The sequence below is a fragment of the Grus americana genome, chromosome 22, assembly GCF_028858705.1.
Source record: "Grus americana isolate bGruAme1 chromosome 22, bGruAme1.mat, whole genome shotgun sequence".
In the NCBI taxonomy this organism is placed as follows: Eukaryota; Metazoa; Chordata; class Aves; order Gruiformes; family Gruidae; genus Grus; species Grus americana.
The window spans coordinates 923,411-948,979 of NC_072873.1; the positions used below are offsets into that span (position 1 = coordinate 923,411).

Below are 25,569 nucleotides of genomic sequence, written 5' to 3' on the forward strand. Positions count from 1 at the left end.
TGGGTTTGTATGTTCTGATGAACGTTTTGGCCAAGGTAGATTTTGGAATCTGATTCTTGGCAGTACTAGATTGCCACTTGCTGTTGCGCACAGACGTGGGGACTCCAGTTAGGTTTCTCTGTTTGCAGCCTGTGGATCTGTTACCTGGGAATCTGTGTAGGTGCTCAAACTTTCTTAATTCTTGGTTTAAATCTTCCAGTCTAGGAGTTTTACAGCGCTCCTCCTATGCCCAACTGTTGAACTTGCTGTATTTTCAGCATTACTGATTCACTACGCTTGGTTCTTGAACTGCCTGGTGTCACATGGCGTGTGGATGGTGGAAACGCTTGGAGAAACCGATTTTTAAGCGTCTGATTTCATAAGGTGGCTTCTCATCGTGGCATTTATGCAGCACTCGCAGTGTAGGAGATGTGTGGGGGACACAACCTTAGGAGAGCAGCGTCAGTGACACAGAGCTGCATCGAGACAGTGGCTGAGCCTGGATGAGTTTAACCTCTGGGCTGTGGCATTCCCTGCTTGTGTGTGCCGGATCCCCGTGGCATTCCCCATCGTGCGGGGGCGGTGGAAGGGATCATAGGGTGGCACCAAGTGGTCCTGGGCCCCTGTATTGGTGGGAGCGCAGCTGGGACTGAAACCAGGCTCTCAAGTGTGTTCCTTTCTCAGGTCTTACAGATCAACAGATGGACGGACGACCCCCCAGCTGGGGAACCCCTCCACTCCCCAGCCGGCATCCCCTGACGTGGGCAACTGCCACTCCCACTCGGAGCTGTCCCACACCCACTCACCGCGCAGCCCCATCAGCCCCGAACTGCTCTCTGCCCCCCTCACCCCCCTCTCTCGTGACTCCATGCGGCTTCTGTCCAGCGAGGACACCCGTTGCTCCACGCCTGAGGCTGGCTTTGATGAGCAGGTGGGTGCCGGCTCCAGTCGTGGCCGTTTGCTCTAGTTTTGGTCCCGGAGCCTGGTGGGAAGGTCCCGGTGCTGCCTGTCACTGTGTCACTGCAGTGATGGGTACAAAGGGAAAGCTGATGCTCAAACTTGGCTGTTTTTATCCTCCTCGCTGTGGGGAAACAGCTTGGAAACCTGCACATGGGGAATTCTGTCCAAACGCTCGGCCAGCTGGGATGTGGAGCGTGGTGCTGTTCAGCTTGGGCAGCAGGATGCTGTTCCAGCGGTTGGTTCTGTTTGGAGGCTGCCGTGTCCTCACCACGTGTGCCAAAGCTTTCCGTGCGCTGTTAACGAGCCTGGGCTAATTCTGTGGCTGGCACGGCACCGTGGAGCTGCCTGCTCTGACTGTGGCTGTGGGCAGCCAGAGTCTCGTGTTGAGGAGGAGCGGAAGAGCGAGTTTTTCCAGAAGATTTTCCATAGCCTGGTGTCTCTTCCCTTTAGGCTGTGCAGCCCTGGGAGCGACGCACCTTCCCACTCTCGTACGATCCCAGGACAGAGTGCGAGGACCAATCTGACCCCCAAGACCGGTTGTCACGCTGCACCCGGCGCACGTCGGGCAGTAAATCCTCCCGGGAGACCGATGGCACTTCTGCTTTGCCCAACCTGGCCAGCCTCAAGAGCCGAACCCCCCTGGTGACACCCTCCTCCTCCTCTTCCTCCGCAGCAGTTCAGCGGCCAGCGCACAGATAGAGACATACGGGAAGACATGAGCAAAACCAACACACAGAACTAACTCTTGGCATTAAAGCTTCCAAAATCTGCGTTTGATATTCAAACATCCTGCTGGGAATTTTCACAGTTTTTAGTGAATTTAAGGAGTTTAGAAACTGTTTTTTGTTTTCTTTTTTTTTTTTGGTTTATTTTTTTTTTTCTTCTCCATGTTTCCTTGTCACATGAATGAGAGCCCCCAGATTCCTCCCAGTGGAGTGAAGCCTCGGGAGGGGAGCAGCCCACCAGACCCCCCTCCCTCTTTCCTCCCCTCCCTTCTTAGGTGTATAAAACTAGAGCACAGGATTTAGCTGACTAGCAGACTTCGGGGATAGTTTTTCTCAAGCAAAAGGGTGTCTTTTTCTCTTAACCTGCTACCCCCTTCCCCTCCCTGAAAGGTTTTAGTGGAGTGAAATTAGTGGTGAAAAGTGATGTCTTGGGATTGCAGCCTTCACTAGCTGTCTGTCTGTCCTCACATGCAGAGTGCCCACCCTGCACTTCCGCCCTCAGGCGTTTTCCTCCCCTAGGTTGTAGTTCCAGGTATCCCGAGGGGTGACTCTGCCCCTCCCCGATCTCCCCTCTGCCCCCAAGGCCGCCCGCCTCCACCGCCTCCTTCCTTCTCCCCTGGTTTGGGAGCAGCCGTTGGCTGTGCCCCGTCCGTCGGGGCAAAAGGAAGGACCCTTTTAGCCGCTTCACGCACAGCTCCGTGTGGGAGGAGTGGGATTTCGGAAGCAGCCTTGTCCACACCTTGCCTGTTTCTCCAGGGTCGAAGGCGGGGAGGGGAGTCCCCAGCCCGGTGCGGTCGGACGCTTCGAGCAGGAGCAGAAGTCACCATCCCTTCGGGGATGTGGCTGTTGGCCGAGGCCGGCGGCAGCTTTCAGCTGGGAAATGCGGGTCTGCGACCGGCACTTGAGCTCTGCCCTCGCGTCCCCCCGTAGGGTTGGGGAGTTGGGGTGAGGGCAGCTCTGGGCCGCAGCACCAAGGAGCCGCCAAGAGCGGTGGGCGGCAGAGGGAGCATCCCGTGCCCAGAGCGGGACGTGGCAGGTCCAGGGGGCTCGGCTGAGGCGCCGGGGTGGTCCCCGTAGGTTTGGTCTTAGAAAAAGGGGAAATGCGAGAGGGAAGGAGGGTGGGTGTGGGGCGCTGGGGGGGTCGGGATCTGTCACCACTGCTTCGCTCCACTCCCACGCACGGTCCGAGAACGGGTGTCAATTCTGTTTCATTTCCCAGTCATTGGTCCGACGTGCTGCCTCCTGACAGGTATTTTATTTTGAAACCGAGTTCGCTGTTGTTCCTCCCCCACCCCGGTCCTTCCGCACCCGCAGTGACTCCCGGATCCCGCACACCGTTCCCATCTGTAACGCTTTCTGATCCCAACGGTGTGGCTATTGGTCCCTGTCCTGTTGCTAGCATTGTGCCTGTCTTATGTATAATCACATCACCAAAAAAAAAAGGAAAAAAAAATACAAAGGACATATTTTTTTTTTTCCATTTTGTAATCGTAAAGAAATAGTAGCTAAACTGCTTAATGGTTGGGGTTTTCACAATTTTCAACATTATCTAGTAGTTTTGGTTCTGTTCTAGTTTAAAGGATTTGTCATCGTTTCTTTAAAAAAAACCAACAATGCTACCATATCCCTCTGCATAAGTGCTTTTCTATTTATAAGGTTGAAAATTCTGAATAACCCTTTTAGCATTATAAAAACCACAAAAAAAAAAAACCACCTTGTATTTTGTAAATATTTTCTTTTCCTGCTTTGAGCTGTGTAATGTCCTTGTTATATAGAAATGCTTTTCTTCCGAGAAGCTGATCTTTGTTAATGTCTTGATTCTGTTGGCAAAGCACAAATGTGCTTATAAAAAAAAAAAAGAAGAAAAGATTAAAAAAAAAAATTAAAACAGAATATTCTATGCAACGTGTGTTTGTGAAACGCTGGGCCGGGGAGTGGAAGAGGCCTGTCGCATGCTCAGCCCAGCCGCAGGCAGATCAGCCGCTTCCCTCCCACCCGTGTTTCAGTGGCCTCTTTCCCCCCCCCCTTACAACATCATTTCTCAGCCGTTATTGTCAATTAGGGAAAAGAGGAATTGTTCTGCAGGGGGTTTGGGCTTCCCTGGGAGCTCACGAGAGCCAAGTTCTGCCTCTTGTCGCTCAAACTGCCTGAGGTGAGTGAGGGTTTGTTTTACATTTTTGGGCATAAGCGGTTGCTGCCGATTCACACCCAGGTACCGTTAGTGCAAATTGTTTGTCCTCGTGGCGGGTTTTGCTGTGCAAGTTGAATGTTTGTGGTGGGAGGCGACTTCCTTGGGTGCTCTTAAATTTCCAAGATAAGAGAATTATACTTTGTTCCTCGTTACCTGAGTGGACAGGAAACAGGAAGGTGCTGGGTGATTATTAGTTAGATTATCAAAGTAGTAGGAGGCAGCAACCTGGGCATCACCTGGTTCATTACAAGTAATTAACGGGAGGAGAAATCCAATCTGAAAAGCAAATGGCGGCAGCCGCGGCCGCACCGGCAGCTGTGCCACCCTGGAAGCTCCTGACCCGCACGAGGCAGCCAAGTCCTGGGGAAGGTGTGGAGCAGCCAAAGGGCTCGTGCTGCTCTGCAGGCGCCGCGGTGCCGGTAACTGGGGATCTGGGGCTGCGAGAGCCGCGACTGCGGCGGGCTGGAGGTGGGGAAGGGAATAAGGTGTCGCTGCGACTCTGAGCAGCCCTGGGACACTGCGGTCAGTCACAGAGAAAATGTCCTGTTGAGTCAAAAATCAGAGGTGGGCTTCCTGGCTCTGCTGGGCTGGGCAGTGCTGCCCGTGCTGCCCGCCGGGCAGGGCCTCCCCTTCCTGCACCCAGCCCGCCCCAGGAAGACGTGCAGCCTCCCTGCGGGGAAGGGGAGCTGGTGAAGCTGCAGCCTGGGCTGTGGTGGTGGCTGGTGCTTGAAAGAAAAAAGAAGAACCTAGTCCCTGCCTGTCTTTGCCGATCCCTGGCACTGGGGCTAGGCTGGTGGTACGGCTGCCGGGAGATTGGCAATCCCAATCTGCGCATCTGCCGAGGGGAGAGGCTGGACCCTGACCCTCGCTGTGGCCAAAACCCAGCCTGAGCCTGGTGCAGGGGCCCTCCCTGCCTGGTGCCAGCTCCCCGGCTCCCTCCCCCTGTGCAAAAGAGTCGGCATGTATCGTAGTAATGACTTTATTTCCAAATCCACTTTTACGGCAACAGTGTAAACCAGTTGTTAAAACGCACGATACACTATGGACATTCACAGACAGAAGCTAAGCTAGAATGATACACTGAGATCAAACCTTCCCTCCTCCCCTCCCCAGCACAGGGGAACACGGGGCTGCCAGCACCACCGGCAGTCTGACACGGGGAGTTCATTTAACAAGCGTTTTTGTTTTGAGTGCAGAAACATGGGTTTTTGAATCAGTGCCAGTTTTAACCCTTTTCAGACCAAGATGTGTGTGGAGTAAAGGAAAAGCCATGGGTCAGTCTGTCCAGCTGCTCGTGGGAACCCTCAGGCCTGGGTCTGAATGTGGGGTCGGGGCTGGGATGTGGCTCGGGCTGCTGGAAGGGGACAGCGGGAGCTGCAGGGCATGGAAAGGGCGGTCCCGGGACCCCCGGTGGCCCCTGCAGGGGTGCAAGAAGGACGGCAGACGGGGCTGGTGACGCGTGCTCAGCCGAGGACGTCGGCAGCGGGAAGGGGCTGCTCGCTGGAGCTCGCCGCACGCCGAGGACGCCCCTGGCCTGGGGTGTCGGTGTCCTTCAGGTGCCGCACTGAGGGGCCGGGGGTGGCGCAGGCCCGGGATGGGCAAGCTCAGCTATGTGCCATCTTGCAGCCAAAAAGGGTTAAAAGGGGTGACCGGCATTCGGTGGTTCTCCCACTTGCTCATTTTACAGAGGACAAAAATACCGCAGCAGCTCCTATGTCCTACAGCGATACAAAGTCACGGACTGGAGTACAGAGTCTTACAATCGTAGAGTCAACTGAAACAGAGCGAGTGACAAGCTGGACATGGGCTTTTGCTTGGGCTGTTCCTGTTGGTGCTGGGCCAGCCTCTCCCCAGCAGTAAAGCAGCTCCTGGGGCTGCAGAGACAAGGGTTGGACCCCCCTCCCCTCCCAACCACCATCCCACCAGACACAACCGTCCTCCTCCAGCGCTGGACAGACACCCTCCTGCTCGGGCTGTCCCCCTGCAGCAGCAGCAGCCCAGCACAGTTCAGAAAACCCCGGTGGAGCCGGCACAGGGTGTGCCAAGGCCGCAGCAGCGCGGCAGGTTCATTGGCTCCTGCGCAGGGTGGGAGCGGGGCCTGTCCAGGGAGGAACTGCTGCCCTGCCCCACTTAACAGCTCCAAACAGCCTTGGCCTCTGTCCCAAGGACGATGGGTGCCCCACGCGCCGGTGAGCCCCCCAAGTCAGACCAGGATTTTGGCCCCCCCTTCCCTGCAGTGCGGCCCTTGGGGTGCATGGCCTGCGGCCCCCCCCGGGCACCCCTCCGCCCTCCCCACCATTGCCAGCTCTATCCCCGCAGCGCGGCTGGTGCCTCTCGGGGGGGGGAGACGAGGAGGGAGAACACACACTGAGCTGCGCTGATCGCACCTCAGCCTCTTTGGTTGTAGAAGGAAGGGACGGCCATGGGTGCCACACAGCCCCAGGCCACCCCCTCGCGCTCCCTAGGGTGCCACAGGAACAAAAGTAGCAAAAGAAATGGCTCAATCAGCTCTTTTCCCCTGGGTGGTGCTGGGGGGGGGAGGGCTAGTGCTGGGTGAAGGGGACACCCTGAGGGGTAACATGCTGCAAATGCAAACCAGGAGAGCACCCCGGAGCGGTGGGGAGGGTTCAGTGCCCGGAGCAGCCTCTGGTCCCCAAGCTCAGGATGGGCCCTGGGGGAGCTGCCACCACCACGCGCCAGCTAAAACCTCCCTCGTGCCTTCCCCTCGCGTCCTCCCGGTTGTCTCCTACCGCTGCCAACGGCATGAGAACAGCAGAGCCATCGAGCCGCCACTTCCGCGATCTCTTAGCTGACCTTGCGGGGGGGGGGGGGAAAAAAAAAAAAGAACAACCCAAAAATGTTACAAGCTGCACCCAAATCCAGGGGCCATGCCAGCCCTGGAGCTGCGAGCACCCCTCGTGTAGTGTCCCCAGGCCCTGGGAGGTGCGCAGAGCCGGGATGCCCCCAACGCAGCCCCCCCAACCCTCCCAGGGAGCAGGGCAGCAGCTCTGCACCCACCCATGTGCCCGGCAGACATGCGGCGCCGGGGCCAGGTCTGGGCACAACCCGGAGCTCAGCAAAGCTCCCCCTTGGACCCTCCTGGCCGAGCTGCGGCAGAGCTGGCGTGGGGCAGCTCAAAACTACTTACAGCATTTTTATTTTTTTTAAACACATGCTCGTTTATGAAAACAATCACCCTGGCACGGTCCAAGCATATACAGACAAATCTACTCTACAACACGAGGGGCTGCCAAAGGAATGGGGAAAAGCCTCTACTCATCCACTCAGCGGTTCCAGCACAGCCACGGAGAGGGGAACAGCCGTCCGGGGCCCCTTCCGCAATGGGATACCTCGGCCTCACCAGTACTCCAGCTGCCGGAGCTGAGAGCAGGTTTGGGGATACCTGGCAGTTATCTTCATACACATCTCGGCTTTCGGAGGTAAAAACAAAAGGTTTCTTCCAATTCAGCAGGCAAATTTAATGCAGAAAGGGGGGCACCTCCCTGCAGTCCCTGGCTGCAGCACCCACTACCTGGGCTGCCTGCAAGGCCAGACCTCCAGCCCAGGCAACGCTGGGGGCGAGTGCGGGATGGTGCCATCCCCTTCCCGTCAGGCCCTCCCGCTGCCGTGTGGGGTGCTCAGGTCAGCATCATGCTGTGGCTGCCCTCCTCTACCCCCCCTCCCCCCCCCTCCCCCCCCCCCCACTTTCCCAGGGCAGTGGGGGGGGGGGTCTCTGCCAGGGCAGGTGGCCCCAGGCAGGGCCGGGATAGTGAGGGACCTCATGGGGGACAAGGGGAGGGCATGGGGGACAGGCACAGGCTGTGCGCTCCGAGGAGCAAGGGGAGAGCAGGTTTTGTACCTCATAGTGTCACTGATTTTTGAAGTCCTGGAGCTAGAGCTGAATGAACAGTAAAAGCAGGTTAAATCATTAACCAGTTAGGGGATGGGGAAGCAGCTGTAAAAGGAACAGAGGAAGAAGGCCAGATTATTATTTTTGTTTTTTTTTTTTTTGTCTTCTCTCATCTTCGACCGCCATGCCCCAATCACAAGCCCTGCTTGGCCAGCGAAGCAGACACTTCGTCGGCTAGCGTGGCGAGCTGGGGGGAGTCCACCATATTGATGCTGCCGGTGGAGGAGACATTGCTAAGGCGGCGCGGGGAGGCATCTCCGGAGATGGTAGGGGACTTGTAAACGATTTCGGCGCCGTGGTCAGTCTTGGCTTTGGCGTTCTCGCGGAAAGTCAGCTTATGAGTCTCAATCTGAAACGAGAGGAGAGGGCAGTGAGCGGAGAGGATGCAGGACACCATTTGGAAAGGCCAGTTTTACCTGCAAACCATCTGCTCGGTCACTGCCACTGTGCAGCTGCGAGGAAAGCTCAGTTCATTGACCTGATGCCCCCAGTGCCCCAGTCCTCAAGCACCTCCTTTTCAGTAGCCCACACAGGGAACAGGCACAACCAGAGGGGACAGCAGGACCGGAGCATCTCAGGATGCTGCCAAATCCTTCCCAAGCACCCAGACCCGGTGTGGTGGTGGGTCCCAGGCACAGGACTCAGACGGCACAACCTGGGCTGCTCCCACTCCCTTGGCAGAGATTTGCGGAGGGGGTGGGACACACACACACACACACACACACCCCCCCCCCCATATGGCGTGTAAGGCTTTTCCTTAACCCATGGCCCAGCTGGGCACAGACCGCTGCTCCCAGGAGCCAAACCCCTCTCTCCCAGTGAGCTCAAGGGCCGGGGAGGTGAAGTGGATCGGGTTTGTTACTTACTGGTGCTCTCCCCAGCCAAGTGCAAGGCTGGGAGCTGGCTCTCCGGGGGGGTGGGTGACTCCAGCACCAGGGCCTGGAGCCCAGCAGGGTCTGGGCTCGGGGTCCGAGCAGCCAGGGGATGGGTCTTGTCTTCCTTGCCTTTCTCTCTCTACAGATGAAGAAACCCGCCCAGGGCGGTGGGGGTGCAAAAAACGCATCAGCAACAAAAAAAAAAAAAACCACCCCCAAGATCCAATACATGTCAACCAGAAGGAAAAAGACAAAAAAAAATAAAGAAAAGAAATAGAAAATTGAGGAGAAAAAGATCTGAAAAAATAGGGCCATTCACTGGTTCATAGGAAGAATAGCGGCTGCCCTTGGAGTCGGGGAGGAAAGCTTTCTGTATGCGGCAAAGGGGAGCAGATGCTGCCAGCACAGGTACTTTGGCAGAGCACAGAGCACCCCTGCTCCCCATGGGAGACCCAGTACAAGAGTGGCACACGAACCAGCATTCAGCCTGGAGAGCTGTGGACTATGTGTCCAAATCCGGACCTTTTGTGTCACAGGGCAAGGAGGGGACTGGGGACATGGGAAAGGCTGGGGAAGGGGCAGCGGGGCTGCCCACAGCCGCTCTACATGGAGAGCTGATGGGGCTCAACTGTGTCCTGTCCCTGCTCTGTGAATAGTGTCCCACCTCAGCAGCACTGGTGAGGGTGGTCCCTGGTGCCAAGGTGCAAATGGCAATGGGCGGGACAAGGGACGCATCCGTGGCAGCAGCGCAATCAAGTTACAGCGACAACCTCCTCCAGGTGTGTATTTAGGTGGGGTGTGGGCAACTGCCAGGCAGGAAGGCTGAGGCAGGGGATGCCGCTGCCAGGTCACACCCTTGCAAATAAATTCCCCCTCCAAAGGGCAACTTCTTCAAACTATGGCCCAGTGAATGTGCCAGGATATGAAAGAATCATCACTGTAATCATAAAAATTATGAAAATGGGCTTAGTGAAGCACAGGGCAGTCTGATGCGTAGCAGCAGCGAGAGAAGGGTAAGGAAGTCAAGCGATCCCTCAGTCAGAGGCCAGAGCACCACAAGGAGATGAACAGCTGGGAGGTGCACAGAGAAAACGTGGCCAAGAACAAAGTGCCGCAACATAGGAGCCAAAAGAGAACTTTCCCCTCCCAGTGAGAAAAAAAAGCGTTTGAAAACCAAGCAAGATTAAAAACCATTTTTCCCTGAAGAAATTCAACCACACATATCACCAGGCTGGAGTCTCAGCTCTGTGTTTAGCTGAACTCCCCCCTCCCCTGCCTGCAAGGGACCTGGCTGTCCTTGAAGCGAGGTTGTAGAGGTGTTTTACTTAGCCAAGACTCACTGTGCAGTAACCATCAAAGCCTCCAGCAGGACCAGCTCACCCCAAGTTCAGTATTTCACCTGACCTGATTGACTTCTGTCTTCCAATTTAAGTGTCCCTCAAACGTGCACCACTCCCTATACAGAGTCCTTGGTCAGTCTCAGCTGAGAGACTGAGACTTGAAGTCAGAAGAGATCACCTTTCTTCTGAAGTGATGGCCTACTGCAAAGTCACCTTTTCTAAATAAAGCTAAGCCTTTAACGCTCCACTTTCACTGGGGAACCAACACCTAGGCAGCACCCTGAGCTGCCAGCTTTGTGCCACACTGCTGGGAGTAATTGGCAACGCAGCGTGCAAAAGCAGATGCTGATGGTGGCACTCCTTAATGTGAAAGGTTTGAGACACATACATTTCTGCACAAACTTCAGAGAACAGCAGCAAGAGCAGGAGACCACGGGAGAGGCTCTTGCTTACATCCGCACTCATTCAGGTGGCCATGGGCCGGGAAGAGGACAGAGACCACCATCCTCGCAGCTCTGCCACGGCCACGCTCCAGCCAAAGTCCTCCGGGTTGGCAAACGCAGGCCAGGAGCCCTCGGCTCTGCCTGCCTGCAGCACGCCGCTGGCAGGAGGACAAGCTGTCTGGGCACGGCTGAGCGCCTGTCCCGGGGCAGGGCACTTTTTGTCCTCTGAAGGAGGAGTGTGCACACACCACCCCACGCTAGAACGTGGGCAGCAAATCATTTCAAGCGCTGGGGAAGAAGTGCTGCCTGGTGAGAGGAGAGGCCATGTGGGCAGCCGGGTGAGCAGGAGCTTCTTCGAGTCCAGACTTCAACCACTCTTTGGTTGCGTGCCTGTTCACAGGGCAGACAGACACTCGCAGCAGAACATCATGCCTGCTCACGAGCCACTGCCCCTTTACCTTTTTATTTCCTCCTCCAGGGACGTGGCTGATGTTATCTAAGGACCCGATTTTCGATTGCACCTTATCTTTGAAGTCCAGTTTCTCAGATTTCACCTCCACCTGGCCACCACCTGGAAGAGAAGAGCATGAGTGGGGTTAGCTCTAGTGCTGGCCAGGGCAGGCTGGAGAGAAAGTGCTCAGGTCTGAGCCGCTGCTCCGAGGTGGCTCAAGCAAAGCACTGCTGAGGCTGAGAACCAGGAAAACAGCAGCAAGTGGGACCCCATGGTGATTTGGGAAAGCCAGGAGTCAGAGCAAGTGGGAACCAGGGTAAAGAAACCTTCCAAAGGACGCTGCAGAGCTGACATCCCAATGGTTTACAGAACCAAGGGCAGGGAGCTAAGCTAGACAGCAGCAGTTCCCCCCATTTATTCCTAAACACTTCCCATTTACAGCAACGTGTTGGCACAGACAAGGGTGTCCATGGATCATGCCAGATCCCTTCCTTGCTCTGCATGGTCAGGCAGACTGGAGAGGGTCTTGCAGTTACAGAGCTGGTAACAGCATCCAGCACCCCAGGGCTCACTCTGATGCTCCGGTCACTGTTCCACATGTCTCCCCTCGCTCCCTGCGCTACCCCAACCCTCTCCCTGTACCCAGATGCACACCACAACGCAGCCTGCGAGCTCCCAAGGACCAGCACCCGGTGCTGCTGGATGCTGCGGAGTCAAAGGGTACCTGGTTTGTGATGGATATTGCCCAGGGAACCACATTTGGATGTCACATGGCTCAGGTCGACCGGCTTGTAAACAATTTGAACCTGTCCGTGCAAGAAAGGAAAAGGCGATGAGCTTATTGCCACCACGGGCAACCTGGGGAGGGGGATGCACAACACACACCGGCACCTGATCTGGATTCGAGGGAAAGGACAGCTTAAACCCCAGTAAGATTAATAATACAAAAGAAACTGTCATCAGAAACGGGAGATCATTAATGCCCGTGTGCAGTAGCCTCTCTTAACATGTCAGCATGCACAAGATCACCTCTCCACAGAGGGGGGAAGTAGAGGCAATTTTAAAGTGCTTAAGTGAGAGAGAAAGTGGAGTGGTAATTAATTAAGATTTGCATACACATCATCCAAAAGGAGGAGATATACCAGAGAGAAAAACATAAAAAATAAATACCTTTTCTGGTGTAAAACATAAAGCTTATGTCCACAAAAACTGAAAGAACAGAAATGATCAATGTGCACAGAACTTTTAAAAGAGTGACCAAAATATGCATTTCTGAAAAATGCTGTAACGGAAATAAGGGTTAAAAAAAAAGCAAAGTCTAAATATCTGGCAGGAGTTCACATAATATAAATTAAAATGGCAATCATAATATATTGAACCACAACAGTATTTCATGATATTATGCTCTGGTTTTTATTTGTTTTACCCATTAACTTTCTGAACACGGGCTCCAGCAATTCCACTTAAACCGCCCCATTCAAAGACCAGCCACGGGGCTGTGGCATGCCTGGGCGTGGGGCCGGCGGCCTCTTGCGCACGGACAACCAGGTTACACGAGACGCACACACAAGGAACGGTTAACATGGAGCTGTTTAGTGGTTACGTTAGCAGTTAAACACCACACTGGAAAACACCAATGACTGGAGAGGTCTGGGACCATCAGGCGTGTCGGGGACGGCAAACCACAGCACATACACATCAGCTACGTCAGGAGCAGGAGACAAGGGGGTGAGAAAACATCCCCATACCCCCAGAAGTTACCTCAGACCCTGGTCTTGGACTCACACCTGGGTGTGAATCGGCTATTGCTGTAGTTAGTGAGGCTGTGCAGGAGAAATCGGATCATCGATACCTCAAGGTTGGTTCCTACTCACTGGGAAGTGTCTGGCGCTCAGAAATAGCCTGGATTTGAAGGGGAGCGCACGCTGCTCTCTCTGTTTTCACCAAACACCATGGCGGGTGTGCTGCTCTTACTAATCTCGGGAAGGATGTGCCAGCACCAAAGGGACCTTGGCAGAAGAGCTGACTCCTCCAGGCAGCCAGGCAGACTCTGGACCAAGGTGGCCAAAAGCCAGCACAAAGGAATTGCCGTAGCCACTGCTCTCCATCGCACCTGAGTGCCCTGTGCTGGCTCAAAAGCCCTGGGGTGAAGGTGCATCCTTCAGTTCTCATGTCAGCCCCATGTCCACCGGCCCCATCACCCTCAGAGCCAAATGTTGGACTGTGGTTGTGCGTGCCACTGAAAAACACTCCCCGCTCCATCATGCAGCCAGGAAAAGGAGGGGGGAGAACAGAGGCTCGGTGCCACCATCCCACGGGCACGGAGCCAGAGCACCATGCATGCGGGCCTGCCTTGTCTCCGATGCTCACACACACCAAAAGGCACATTTGACAGAGAGTGGAGACAGAGAGAGGGAGAAGAGCAGCCCTAGGGTCTGGGAGCACACTGCAGAGACAGACATGAAGACAGGGTTGGGGAAAGAGCAGGAGAAGAGCTAGATCCAGTCGAGAGGCAGGAAACAGACCCCAAAAGGACAGCTGGCGCCCTTCTAATCCCAGCCGTGACCCCAAAGGGTCTATAAACAATTTGGGCACCGCTGGGACCTGGGACTGAAAGACGTCCCATTTCCAGAGCAAGCAACCAGCAACTGAAACACTTTCTGCTCTCATTCCAGTTCTCTTTGGTTTATGGACAGGACTCCGTTAACCCTTACCATCCTGCTGGGGAGCAGAGAAGGGTCCTCCCCATTTTAGCAAGAAAGGAAAAGGGGCACAGAGTTGCTTGCCAGGGAAACCGGTGCCAGAGACCTGGGGATCCCACCTCTCAGCACCAGCAATGCTTAGGTCAACTCTTGCCTAATGCATCACCTTGTCAGAGCATCCACTGGCTTAAAAAAAAAAAAAAAAAAAAGATACCAACCCCAGGTTACTGCAGCAATCACTCTCTTGAAGCAGCAATGGCTGGGCAGGCAGTCATTGCTGATAGCATCATGGAGGATTAAGACACGACAGCCACTGAAGCCCAGTGGTCTCTCGTTGCCCCTCTACTGGAGGAGCCCCAAGGCACAGCTCTGCCGTCAGGACAGCCTGTGCGGCCGCGCTCTGGCCATGTCAGCACATGGCTTTGCTCCGAGCACCCGCACCCAGAGCTAAGCTGCTGCTTTCCACGTCAACGCAGCCAGACAGCGATCACACCATTTTCACTGCTGGCAGAGCCTGGGGAGGGATGACAACCTCCAGCCAAAAATCCAGATAATTCTTAACCCACTGCAGCCACTGCAGCTACAAACACTTGCCCACAGTGTGAGCTCTCAGTGGAGAAAAGGATGAGCTCACCAACCTGTGCTAAAGCTAATTACCAGCCACAGCACAGATGATTCGTGACGAACACTAACTCCTGGCGTAACAAGTGGTCCACCACACACCAGGCGGCCCAGCCAGTGCAGGACCCTGGGGTAAGAAAGAGCAGAACAAACATGGAACCTGCTTCACAGAGGTCTGACCTCCGCAAAGCAGCTCCTCTGGCCCATTAAATAAATGCAGAACAACATCAAATTTAAGACGGAGGTTGCAAACCCAGTTATGTCACAATGCTTATGTGCCAAGCCCTCTGCAATGCTCAGTTTCTCAGGGAGGGCATCCACAGAGATCAAAAACAGCACAAAGAAAATCCATTGGCAACATCTGAGGGGCACCAGATAGCTTCCTCAGATGGCCACAGACCAGGCAACCACAGACCCTGGGTTGCGCTGTTTGGGGTCTCAGTGATGCTCCTTCCTTGGTCCGTCATCCTTCCTGGACCCAAACTCTGTCTCCAGAGAGACTGCTGTAAATCCACCAATCTCTGTGGAGTTTCTCCAGGTTTCTGGCACAGTAACTGAAAGCCGAGTCCGGCTATTTATCTGGGAGTGGCTGGAAATGCCAGCATTCAAATAATTAACTCAATATTACTTTAGGCTCAGCCTCCACGGGCACTGCCGGACACATTCAATAGCAAGGAGCTTAATATTTGCACGGATCATACTTGCCTGATGGGAATGGGCAGGAACCTGCGCTTTCACGTGTTGTGCAGAGTCATGTGCAATTTAGCAGTACATTAAGCAACGAGGACTGTATTTGCTTATAAATCTATCCATCTACTGCATCAGCAACTACATTGCTGTCTGCTAGAGGCCACCCATCCTGCAGACAATGAGGCATTAAGCCTTCCAGGTAGTGTAAAACCTTCGAGTTAACGGGATGTTTTGTTACAGACATGGTTTCTACACGAGTCAGTTAGTTCTGTCCATGTCAGGCATGTACAGGACTTGTTAGGGTTCATCTAACCATGTCTTTTGGGTTAATGGGGTTAAATGACAGCACGTCACCAATCGCTATCTGACGGCAGGGTCGCTGCAGATAGCATTGGCGATTTAGTGTATACAACATGCCACTAATAATAAGGATTATTACAGTGCATTCAAAGTGTGAAGGTACTCACACTGCCTCCTCCTGGGATGTGTTTGATATTATCCTTTGAGCCACACCTGGATTGAACGCTGCTAAAGTCCAACTTCTTATTAACAATCTGCACCTTTGGTAGCCAGAAAAGAGTCATTGCACGTCACCAATAGCTATCTGATGGCAGGGTTGCTGCAGATAGCATCGGTGGTTTAGTGTACACAACATGCCACTAATAATAAGAACTATTATAGTGCATTGAAAGTGTGAAAGTACTCACACTGCCTCCTCCCGGGATGTGTTTGATATTATCCTTTGAGCCACACTTGGATTGAACGCTGCTAAAGTCCAGCTTCTTATTAATAATCTGCACCTTTGGTAGCCAGAAAAGAGTGTGAGAAACAACATGACCATCTGGAGCTTGACCACGAGTTATACCACTAAAACCAGGAAACTGCCTTCCAGTGCCAAGAGCAAAGGAGAACTGGCTTGCTGCATAGATTTGTCTACTCATGGACTGGAAACTGAAGAAGGAGGTGGGCAGGTTATAGCTAGAGATCGGATACATCTGGCTAGCAAAGCAGCCCTGGTTTCCAGGCCAGAAACACTGGCAAAAAAGCCAGCTATCCCCGTTTTTTTTCACTGAACAAAACAGTTTGCTGGGCAGCAAACATGCTGGAAGGCACCAGTGCTCTGAGACTCAGCTTCTGCAGAGCCAGTGGAAGGAGGAAAGATGGAGCCGAGAGAAAAATGCCTGCTCAGCCCCATCTCCCACGCTGGGCAGCATGCCCCCCTCCCTAGGACAGAGATATGTGGCCTCACAATTCAGCAGCTTGAGCAAACTGGGCAAACGGGTGCAGCTGGGCGGCGCAGCAGGCTGGAGAGCAGTTGTGTGTCCAGCACGGTCTGGGAGAGGATGCCTGAGCTCTGCACTGTGCAGGGCTCAAACTCCCTCTACAGTTACAAAGAGAAAAAGCAAATGCTGCCAGGGATGCAGTCCCATGCCTGTACTTTTCTTAACTCCTGTATAGATGAGCTGAAAGGGGCAGCACAGCCCACCCCCAAAGGCATCTGCTCTATTGCACGTTCCTAATGCCATCTCGGGTTGGAGAGGCTGGAAATGGCTTGGTGCCACAGGGCAACCACATACTGTGCTAACTTCACCCTCCAGTCCCAACGCCCGCCCTTTCCACGCACAAACACTTCTGTTCTAATGAAGTTTGTTTCCTTCAGGGCTTGTTTTCCCTGTTTGGGTTTTAAAAGGGCAGCTATGCTGGAGCGACCCCATGCATAGGAGCAGCTATTGCAGACAACACAAAGATGAAGACAGTCCCTGCTCCTTCCCCTACACGGACTGGAGGGGCTTTACAACCTATGCAAGTATAAATCAGAGGTAAATGCAGGTAAAAACCAGCAGGCACATAGGCCTGTGCTCCCTCAGGAGAAAGCCTGTCTGAAGCACAACCCTCACAAGAGGAAAAGAGACAGCATTCTGCAAGAAAGCAGCGTCACATCACACTGCACTCACAGTCCCTGGATGACAATGTCCATGAAGCTGACTAAGCAGGCAACCTCAGTCTCCGTTTCAGCATGTCCCCAGCCTGCTGCTGCAAGGAGAGCTCCTCGCTATACCCTGGTTCTTCAGCATGAGAAGCACCGAGGCTGACACGCGCCTCCAGCATCATTTTCCAAGTTCCCATCAACTAATCCTGCAAATTAGGACCCAGTTCTGCTAGACCAGGCTTTGCCAGAGCAGTATTCAGTGATCCAGCAACAACAGAAGTGCTCAGACAATGCAGAAACACTGGAAGAGATCTGGCCCGGCTGACTCCTGGCACGTGTTTCCCACGGCTGAGGGTCTGAAATCTGCGTGGAGAACTGGCTCCAGACCCACCTTCTGGCCACCCTAAAATCAAACTCACAGGATCAGCCCCTTCTGCTCCAGCTGCAACCATTCTGCTAAGAGCAGCCTCGTGTCCTACAAAATGTTCAACGTCCAGCCACTCTCCCCTGCAAAGAGCAATGAATGGTCCCAAATTCAGCTGGTCTTACTCTTTCAGTGACAACAGTAAACAACATGTTGCCTGAGAGAGAAGCTGACAGAGAAAAAAAAACTTGTAAAAGCTGGATTAAAAAGAACAATTTAGCCAATTTACAGTAAACGGAAGGGTTCCTTCTAAAATCCCTGAGGAGCAGTGTTTTCAGGGGGGGAAGCAGGAAAATCTTAGGCCTTGTGCTAAGCGGGAAGGAAGGCTGAGGCCCCGGGACACAGGCGGCTGGAAGGACGCATTCTGCTCTGCTCTGCTCATGACCAATGGCCAGAGCCCCCTGGATAGTAGTACAAAGCCAAATGTGCATTGTCCAGTAAGTCGCCAGCCACGGCAAAAAATGCACATAAGGAAATGGAAAAGCGCACTGCTATTTAAGATGGAGAAGAGGAGCCATCCAAAGCCTCCCCCCATGCCAAAGTCAGACATTCAGAGCCACGGAGTTACCTAGTCGCACAAAATGGCATGCACCGCATGTGAGGAAGATTTGTCACGGCTCTGTGGCATTAGCAGCCGCAGAACAAGGTGTGCAAGGCAGTGTTCCCCCCCGGGGCAGGCAAGCACAAGCACACAGGGACTCCTGACTGCACTGGCCATCAGATGTGCAATTTTGTCATTTAACATCTGCGCAAGAGCCACCGGGCCTTCACCAGTCAGAGGAACCAGGTGCTTTCATGTCTCCACCCATGCAGCAAGGAGGATTTTATAAAAGCCTCAGGACACGCCCACACAGTGCAATGGAGCAGTGCAGAAAGGCTCGGATTGGTGCTGAGCAGCCAACGCCACAGCTGGAGCCATATAACCGCACACTGCTGCTCTTGGAGCTGCATGGATGAATTAACTCACACTACTCCTCACCAAAACTCTCCTCTGCTGGGCTTGCAAAATTTAACACGAGACCCTCGTTCCCAAGCACTTGGAGCAGGGAGTTCTTTGCTGCTCATGAAACAGCCTCTCTGGGAGTGAAAAGTACTAGTGGTTGAAAGGATAATAGTGCCACCAGTTCTGGCCATGCCATGCTGCATCATGTAGCAAGACAGCGCCTGACTGCAGAACACAATCCAAAACCTTGCCAACAGAGTTGGATCCAAAATTGCAATGTTCTGAAAAATGTGCCAAGCCTGGGACCCTCACAGGGAGGAGACTATCCTGTGTGCTCACTAATGAAGAAATGGAGGCAGCGTTGAAGGGACTGTTCCAGATCACACAGTACAGGATCCACAAACACAACCCCGACCCTGTGACTCTTCAGGGCTGCAGGTCACAATTTGCTCTCCTTAACTGGACACCATGAGGGAATGTCATTCCCCCGGCAGCCAGTCCATACGTCCATGAAAGCCACATCACAAGCTCTCTGCAGTCCTCTCTGTGGGACAGCTGTACTGCACTAAGCCAGGCAAGCAGTTTCAGGACAAGCACCCAACCGCATCAGCCCAAAAAACTCCAAAATCAGGCTGGAGATCAGCTGAAGCATGGCTGCCCACTGCTGTATCTCTGGCCCCAGTTGGGCTGCTGCTGATCCAGGGAGGGCTCTCCCCTCCCAGACGCAGCATCAAGCACCCGTCGTCCCTACAGACAGGCCCCCGGAAAGCAGAGCCCACATTTACCTTGCCACCTCCGGGCTGATGCTTCAGGTTTTCAGTTGAGCCAATTTTGGACTTCACATTTTTCAGATCAGGCATGGGCGCGGCTGATGGCTGGACGCGGCTCTTGGCAGATGCAGGAGATTTCGGTGGTGTGCGAACCACTGCCACCTTCTTGGGCTCCCTGGCTGGTGGGGTGGGCAGAGAGGGAGTGCGGGAACGGCTGCCTGGAGTCCCGGGGGAGCCGGGACTGCTGTAACCGCTTCTGTCTCCAGACTTTGGCTGCTCACCTGAAGTTTGCAGACAGAGGAAGGCAAGCACAGGATAAGCAATCTGGGTACGCAACCCCTTCCCCGCTCGCTGCCTGCCTTTACGGGGTTGATCTGCCGGGTCCTAGGGCCCACCCGCTGCTCCTAGTGCAGACCATCAGCAGCGGGGAGATGGCTGCACTTTCTTCTACTACATTTTGAAGTGAAAACTGTGATTAAAGGCAATTTCCTAGTATCTCAGAAGGAAGATGGTCTTCATTGTCTGGATTTTTGGTTAGACTCCCCACCCGAGTGTGACGTTAGCATGCATGACAAATTACACACAAAAGACACTCAAACAAACCCACTTTTCTATTAGAAATTTGGAAGCATTTTTAGAAAATTATTTTATGTAATTAAATAAGGCTGATCACTGAGCAGCTTAGAACTGTCCCCGGTCTGAAAAGAAATGGAAGAAAAGAAAACTCTTAAACATCACCTTTCTCAGACTTTGCTGCTGCAGGAGGTGGTTTTTTCTGCTCCTTTCTGCCTGTTTAATGAATGAGAAAGATGCTTAAACATAATAAAGCTGGAAATTTAATTGATTTAAGGTTTTATGCAGCTCTGGTTAAGTATGAAAAATACATATATTCAGTGAAATGCACCGTTTTAATGGAAATTCACAATGCCTGATGCTTTCTGGGATATTCTTCTCTGAGAATAATGGGCTAATCTCCGTTCCTGCAATCGAAGAATTGATCCTCTTGCCCCTGGTCTTTGTGAAATATTGTCAAGAGAAAAGGAATAGATGGATTAAAAAAAACAGAACTGCCTACATCTTCCAAATTGGAGGAAATCCCAAAAGGATAAAGCAACTGCCCTCTCCTACCCTCTGGCAAATATACGAACAGAGCAGATAAGGTAGCATCCAGAAAGGCTCACTTCAGAGGAACCATCCTTAGCTCTGCACCCACAGCCCCGTGACAAGGCTGAGCAGCTCCAGATCACCATGCAGACCTCAACCTGCTGCCTGTGCCCTTGCTTAGCGCTGTGCATGACCCCGACCTGCACTGGGGCAGGTTTGTTCACCACCCCCAGGTAGTGCCTGGGAGCACCACCAAAGCAGAGCCTCTGGAGTCAGAGACACCGTGGGAAGGTGGCTGCACGCCACTCTCGCCATCACCTACCGGAGCTGGGAGGTGTCTTGGGAGCCGTGGGTGTCTTTGCTGGGATGCGCGTGGCATTGGTCGAGTTCCTCTGAGCCTGCCCAGCTGCAGAGCGCGGCGTGGCCGTCTTCGTGCCACCTCTCATCTCCGGGCCCTGGGGATGCAAGGGGGAAAAGGCTGATGCAGGGGGGATCTGCATGGGATGGGCTATCTCCCCTCATGGATCAGAGCCACACGAGACCCTCCTGCTTCCTACCCTGACAGCCCGCAGGAGCTCCCACAGGTTTCCCCAAATGCAGGAGTCTGCAACGTGCCTGTTCACACCCCGTCTGCCATCACGGCGCCTGCCGCAACCGCTGCGCAGTCACTCCTGGGCTGGCAGAGTGACTGTGACGCTTTCCCACGCGAGCTCTTAGCTTCAGCTACGTTATTCACCGCATGCCCAGGCCTGGTTAAAAAGTATGTTCAACTCCTTCATCTGTTCTCTAAATTCCATTGTTTTGTTTCCCCTCTCCTGCTAAAATTTTGTACAGAAGATAAATAAATCCATTGACTAGACCAGAGGCTCCATTCAGGAGCACAGTGCCAGACTCCAAACACAAAGCACCTCCTTTATCCTCATCTGTAACACACTACTGTAATGTGTACCTAATCTGTAATGGCGTGGAAATAGCAGTATGCTATTTATTGTCGTCTGGTCCTGCAGAAAAGCTTCCCCGAATCTATTGCTTTCTAATGCTTTCTAATGCTTTTTTACAAAAGCTCACAAAAAACGTGCAAGTGACAATTTACAAGCTGACCGGTCCCAAGGCAGCAAGGAACCAGAGCAGAGCCATCCCAATCCCTATCATGGTAAAACTATATCCTCTGTGACCTGCAATCTCTGCTCTTTCCCTAACCACAGGTGTACTTGTATGACTAACCACCATAAAGGGAAACTCCAAGCTGCTTTCTACGTTGCAGAATATTCACGGATGCGTGTGCATTTCCTATTCTCTGTGTAGCACCTGGTAGATCTGGCTCTGACACATTTCAAATACATCTGCTGTTTACAGCCAACGCACCCATAAAACACAGCATAAAGCTGCAAAACAAAGAAAAGCACAAAAGAGCATAAAGAGACCTGGAAACACCTCAGAGAGACCAGGTAACACCCTGTAGCAATGAGATATTTTTGCTTCAAACACCAAAACTGAAGCCAAGTCTGGCCACGGCCACTGGAAGGTGAAAGGGAAGCACATCCCACCCTCTCCCTGAACGGGAGACAGGCAGACTGCCCAGCCAAGCGCTGCCAGACCTGTCAGGGACGCCTTACGGTATTCCCCAAGGCAAATCTGCCTCTCTCACATCCCATGTCCTTACCTTGGCTTTCCTTTCTTGTGTTCCTGTACTGGCAGGTCGGGATGTGACAGAAGAGACTCGTTTAGAGGTGGAAGCAGGGCTGGAGGGTGTTTTCGAAGGGGTTGTGCTAGAGGAGGTGTGTCGTTGGGGGGGGATGGAGGGTCTATCACCTGGGGGTTTGGCAGTGGAAGGTGAGGATTTCTTAAACATGGAAACAAAATAAAATCGGAACAAAAAAAATCAGTATGGGAGGGAAACAAAAGGGGATCGCTGACATGAAATAGGATTAGAAGGTGCAATACAGAACTGGGTGTGGGACTGGTACTGCCCTCTCCCTGCAGCACAGAGCTCGGCAAGAGCTGCGGGGCCCGGGGTCCCACGGCTGCACCAGCAGATATGGGATACCTCCGCTCTATACCTCCCACACAAGGGAGCACCACCCAAGCCCCTTTCTGAGGGATGTGTCACCCCGTGACAGCCTGTCCTTGCCACCGCCCTCCACACCAGTGGCACATTTTACCACCTGAACTGCTCTATTTGCTCCCAAACTATGTGCTCCACTGGCAAAGATGCTGCAGGTACAGCACTATCAACACCATCGCGTTTCTGGGAGACGCAGATCACTGCTCCCAGGTCCCCAAACCTCCCTAGAGAAAGACCCTATTTCACATTGTTTGAAAATAATTATATTTCTCATCTTTAATTCTTTGCCCATCAGCTTGTCCGTTACGGTGCCCAGGCACTAGCCAGAGTAACGGCCAGCTGAGCTAAACTTCCTCCAAATCAGCAGTGTGGCAGATAAACTTCTGGAATTGACCCACTATTAAATTCTGTTCCTTACCCAGAACAGGGCATCTGGAAGGCCTAGATTATTTAATTTCATTTTTTAATTATACATGTTGCTCTTTTCACTGTTACGGCGCTTGACCCCAGTACAGCCCAATGCATTTTTGAGTTTGCTTTCACACCAGTTTGCCCCAGCAAAGCCAGCCAGCTGCTTTCTGGTCTCAGGCTGAGAAAATGATTTCTCTAACGGCCCTTCCAACCCCATGAGCCACGTGTTTGGTTTAGATTTGGTTCGCTTCCTCACTCTCAAAGATCACCATGGATTGCACCATCCAAACCAGGGTGAGGGGAAGAAAAAATGAAAATACTCTTGAAAGACAGACAGAAGAATGGAAGATAATGGCAAGGTTTCCTAAGAGGCACAACCACAGTCCAGGAGAGCAGGAGAGGGAGTCAGGAACATGCACAGCACTTAGTGGGTTGACATCACCCCTGGGTTTGTTATTGAGCTTACCTTCGGCTTCTTTTCCTCAGCTTCAGTCCCTTCCTTGTCAATACGACCTGACAAATGGAAACACACACAGTCACACTTCTTGGGACTGGTCCTTAAACTCTAGAGAGATGATAATGCCTGTGCTACAGCAACATGCATGCTGGGTGGGTATTCCATGTCCCTGCTCTCCTTTAAATTAAATACTATTGTTAGAAATATTACAAAGTCACTCATTTCTTGCAGAAATACTTCCACATCGTAAACACATTCTTTTGGGGTTAACAGATTATCCCGTGCACAGGTCATTAGTCATCACTGGAGCATCAGACACACGCAACAAGGTCTGTGGGAGACCATTTTAGTGTGCCCGGGGCTCAGTACTGCGGCCAGTTCTCTTTAATAACTTTATCAATGATCTAGACGAGGGGATCGAGTGCATCCTCAGTAAGTTTGCAGATGACACCACATCATGTGGAAGTGTTGATCTGCCTGAGGGCAGGAAGGCTCTACAGAGGGATCTGGACAGGCTGGATCGATGGGCCGAGGCAACTGTATGAGGTTCAACAAGGCTCGGTGCTGGGTCCTGCACTTGGGTCACAACAACCCCATGCAACGCTACAGGCTTGGGGCAGAGTGGCTGGAAAGCTGCCTGGAGGAAAAGGACCTGGGGGTGTTGGTCGACAGCCAGCTGAACATGAGCCAGCAGTGTGGCCAAGAAGGCCAACAGCATCCTGGCTTATATCAGCAATAGCGTGGCCAGCAGGACCAGGGCAGTGATCACCCCCCTGTGCTGGGCACTGGTGAGGCCGCACCTTGAGTGCTGTGTTCAGTTTTGGGCCCCTCACTACAAGAAGGACGTTGAGGTGCCGGACAATGAAGGGTGAAGGGTCTGGAGCACAAATCTGATGAGGAGCAGCTGAGGGAACTGGGGTTGTTTAGTCTGGAGAAGAGGAGGCTGAGGGGAGACCTGATCGCTGTCTGCAGCTACCTCAAAGGAGGTTGTAGCCAGGTGGGGGTCGGTCTCTTCTCCCAAGTAACAAGCATTAGGACGAGAGGAAATGGCCTCAAGTTGTGCCAGGGGAGGTTTAGATTGGGTATTAGGAAAAATTTCTTCACCAAAAGGGTTGTCAAGCACTGGAACAGGCTGCCCAGGGAAGTGATGGAGTTACCATCCCTGGAGGTGTTTAAAAGGTGTGTAGATGTGGTGCTTGGGGACATGGGTTAGTGGTGGGCTTGCCAGTGCTGGGTTAATGATTGGACTTGATAGTCTTAAAGGTCTTTTCCAACCTCAACAATCCTATGGTTCAATGATTTGTCCAGATTTGCACTCAGTTCCAGTAGCATCTTTTCAGTTTAGGACTGGACTGTTCCCTTCAACCCTAAACATGAGTCTCCCTCTTCAAAACACTCACTGGTTCTAACAATCGAAGGATACCCCAATCGGCATCAGGTTGCCCATGATCTCATTTAAAGTTGTTGTTCAGTGTATTAACTTTGCAAAGCATTTTTATACCTGGCCGTTGTTACTTCCCATCTCTCCTGGCACACTGTTTTCTGCCTCCCCAGCAGACACTGCGCCTTCCATCTGGGTCAGACCCTGCAGGGTCTTAAGGGTTTAGCTGTTGTCCTACTTGATTCGTATCAAGCACAGAGTGACTGACAATATTTCAGTGTTTTGTCCCATTAGTCTACAAGCACAACAGACTGAAGTATTGCTAATTAGGAGATTAGAAACAGGGAGGAAGTGATGTTTGTACTATAAGGCACTCATAACAAAGCCCCTTTTCCCAGTCTTCAACTAATTCCTCCCTAATCTGGGAAGAAAATCTGCTGATACTCTCCCCAGTGTTTTGGAAACTTGCCCTGAGGGGTCAGCCCTTTCCCAGTGAGAGGAACAATGTTGTTAATGCAGCACTGATGACCCTGACCCACCCCAGCAGCCACTCCCAGAGCTGCTGGATGCACTATCCTTCCCGAATTCACTTGAACTACCGACTGGAGCAAGGCTGGAGCTCAACAGCCACAAAGTATCTCTGTCTTTGAAGATAAGTAATTAAAGAAATTCCTCCTATTGAATCAGAAACTGGTTGACTCCAGGCAATGCGTCCCCAACCCACCGTCATTTTCAGGCTCCGATGCTAGCGATAGCAAGCCATGCCGATGCCCTGCAGTACATGGGCGAAGCTTCCCACTGGCTTATTAGGTAGTGAACAACGAGAAATATGTTATGAGCTTTAGCTCTGATGGAAAAAGCTACATCAACAATTTCTCCATGAACCCCACACAGCAAAGAGCACACTTCTCTCTCCCGCAAACCAGAGAGGAGGTAAGCGGGATTTCCAAGCTAACGGAAGCAGCCATGTCAGCTGTTGGGATGCGGCACCAGAGTGAAAAGCAGAGCTTCCCCCAGGCCAGGCCCTGGACAGCCAGAACAGGTACAGCATGGTGAGACACCACCGGGTTTTGATGTGTGTCCTGCTGCCCCAGTTTATTAACACAACTCATCTGGCCACTGAGCAGGGCCCCTAGTGACATCCCTCTGACCCCCATGAAGGTGGAAAATAGTTCATGGAGTAAGGAAAGGTCTAAG

General features: G+C 52.8%; 2 protein-coding genes across 26 annotated transcripts in view; one reads left to right on the top strand and one right to left on the bottom strand.

Moving 5' to 3' along the window:
- KANSL1 (KAT8 regulatory NSL complex subunit 1) overlaps positions 1 to 3,554 on the top strand; it is a 100,736-nt gene extending 97,182 nt beyond the window's left edge. For all 5 annotated transcript variants that reach the window (XM_054801177.1, XM_054801176.1, XM_054801179.1 and 2 more), the window contains 2 exons: positions 664 to 910; positions 1,390 to 3,554. In XM_054801177.1, the coding sequence (XP_054657152.1) occupies positions 664 to 910; positions 1,390 to 1,638 (496 nt within the window). In that variant the 3' untranslated portion in view covers positions 1,639 to 3,554. The remainder of the gene's footprint in view (positions 1 to 663; positions 911 to 1,389) is intronic.
- Positions 3,555 to 4,818: 1,264 nt separating this feature from the next.
- MAPT (microtubule associated protein tau) overlaps positions 4,819 to 25,569 on the bottom strand; it is a 57,219-nt gene continuing 36,468 nt past the window's right edge. For 6 of the 21 annotated variants that reach the window (XM_054801206.1, XM_054801217.1, XM_054801211.1 and 3 more), the window contains 10 exons: positions 23,001 to 23,047; positions 21,722 to 21,901; positions 20,381 to 20,513; positions 19,693 to 19,743; positions 18,970 to 19,235; positions 15,595 to 15,687; positions 15,355 to 15,447; positions 11,599 to 11,680; positions 10,882 to 10,994; positions 4,819 to 8,114 (listed from right to left, as the gene is read on the bottom strand). In XM_054801206.1, the coding sequence (XP_054657181.1) occupies positions 7,899 to 8,114; positions 10,882 to 10,994; positions 11,599 to 11,680; positions 15,355 to 15,447; positions 15,595 to 15,687; positions 18,970 to 19,235; positions 19,693 to 19,743; positions 20,381 to 20,513; positions 21,722 to 21,901; positions 23,001 to 23,047 (1,274 nt within the window). In that variant the 3' untranslated portion in view covers positions 4,819 to 7,898. The other 15 variants (XM_054801221.1, XM_054801219.1, XM_054801218.1 and 12 more) reach the window with 10 other exon arrangements.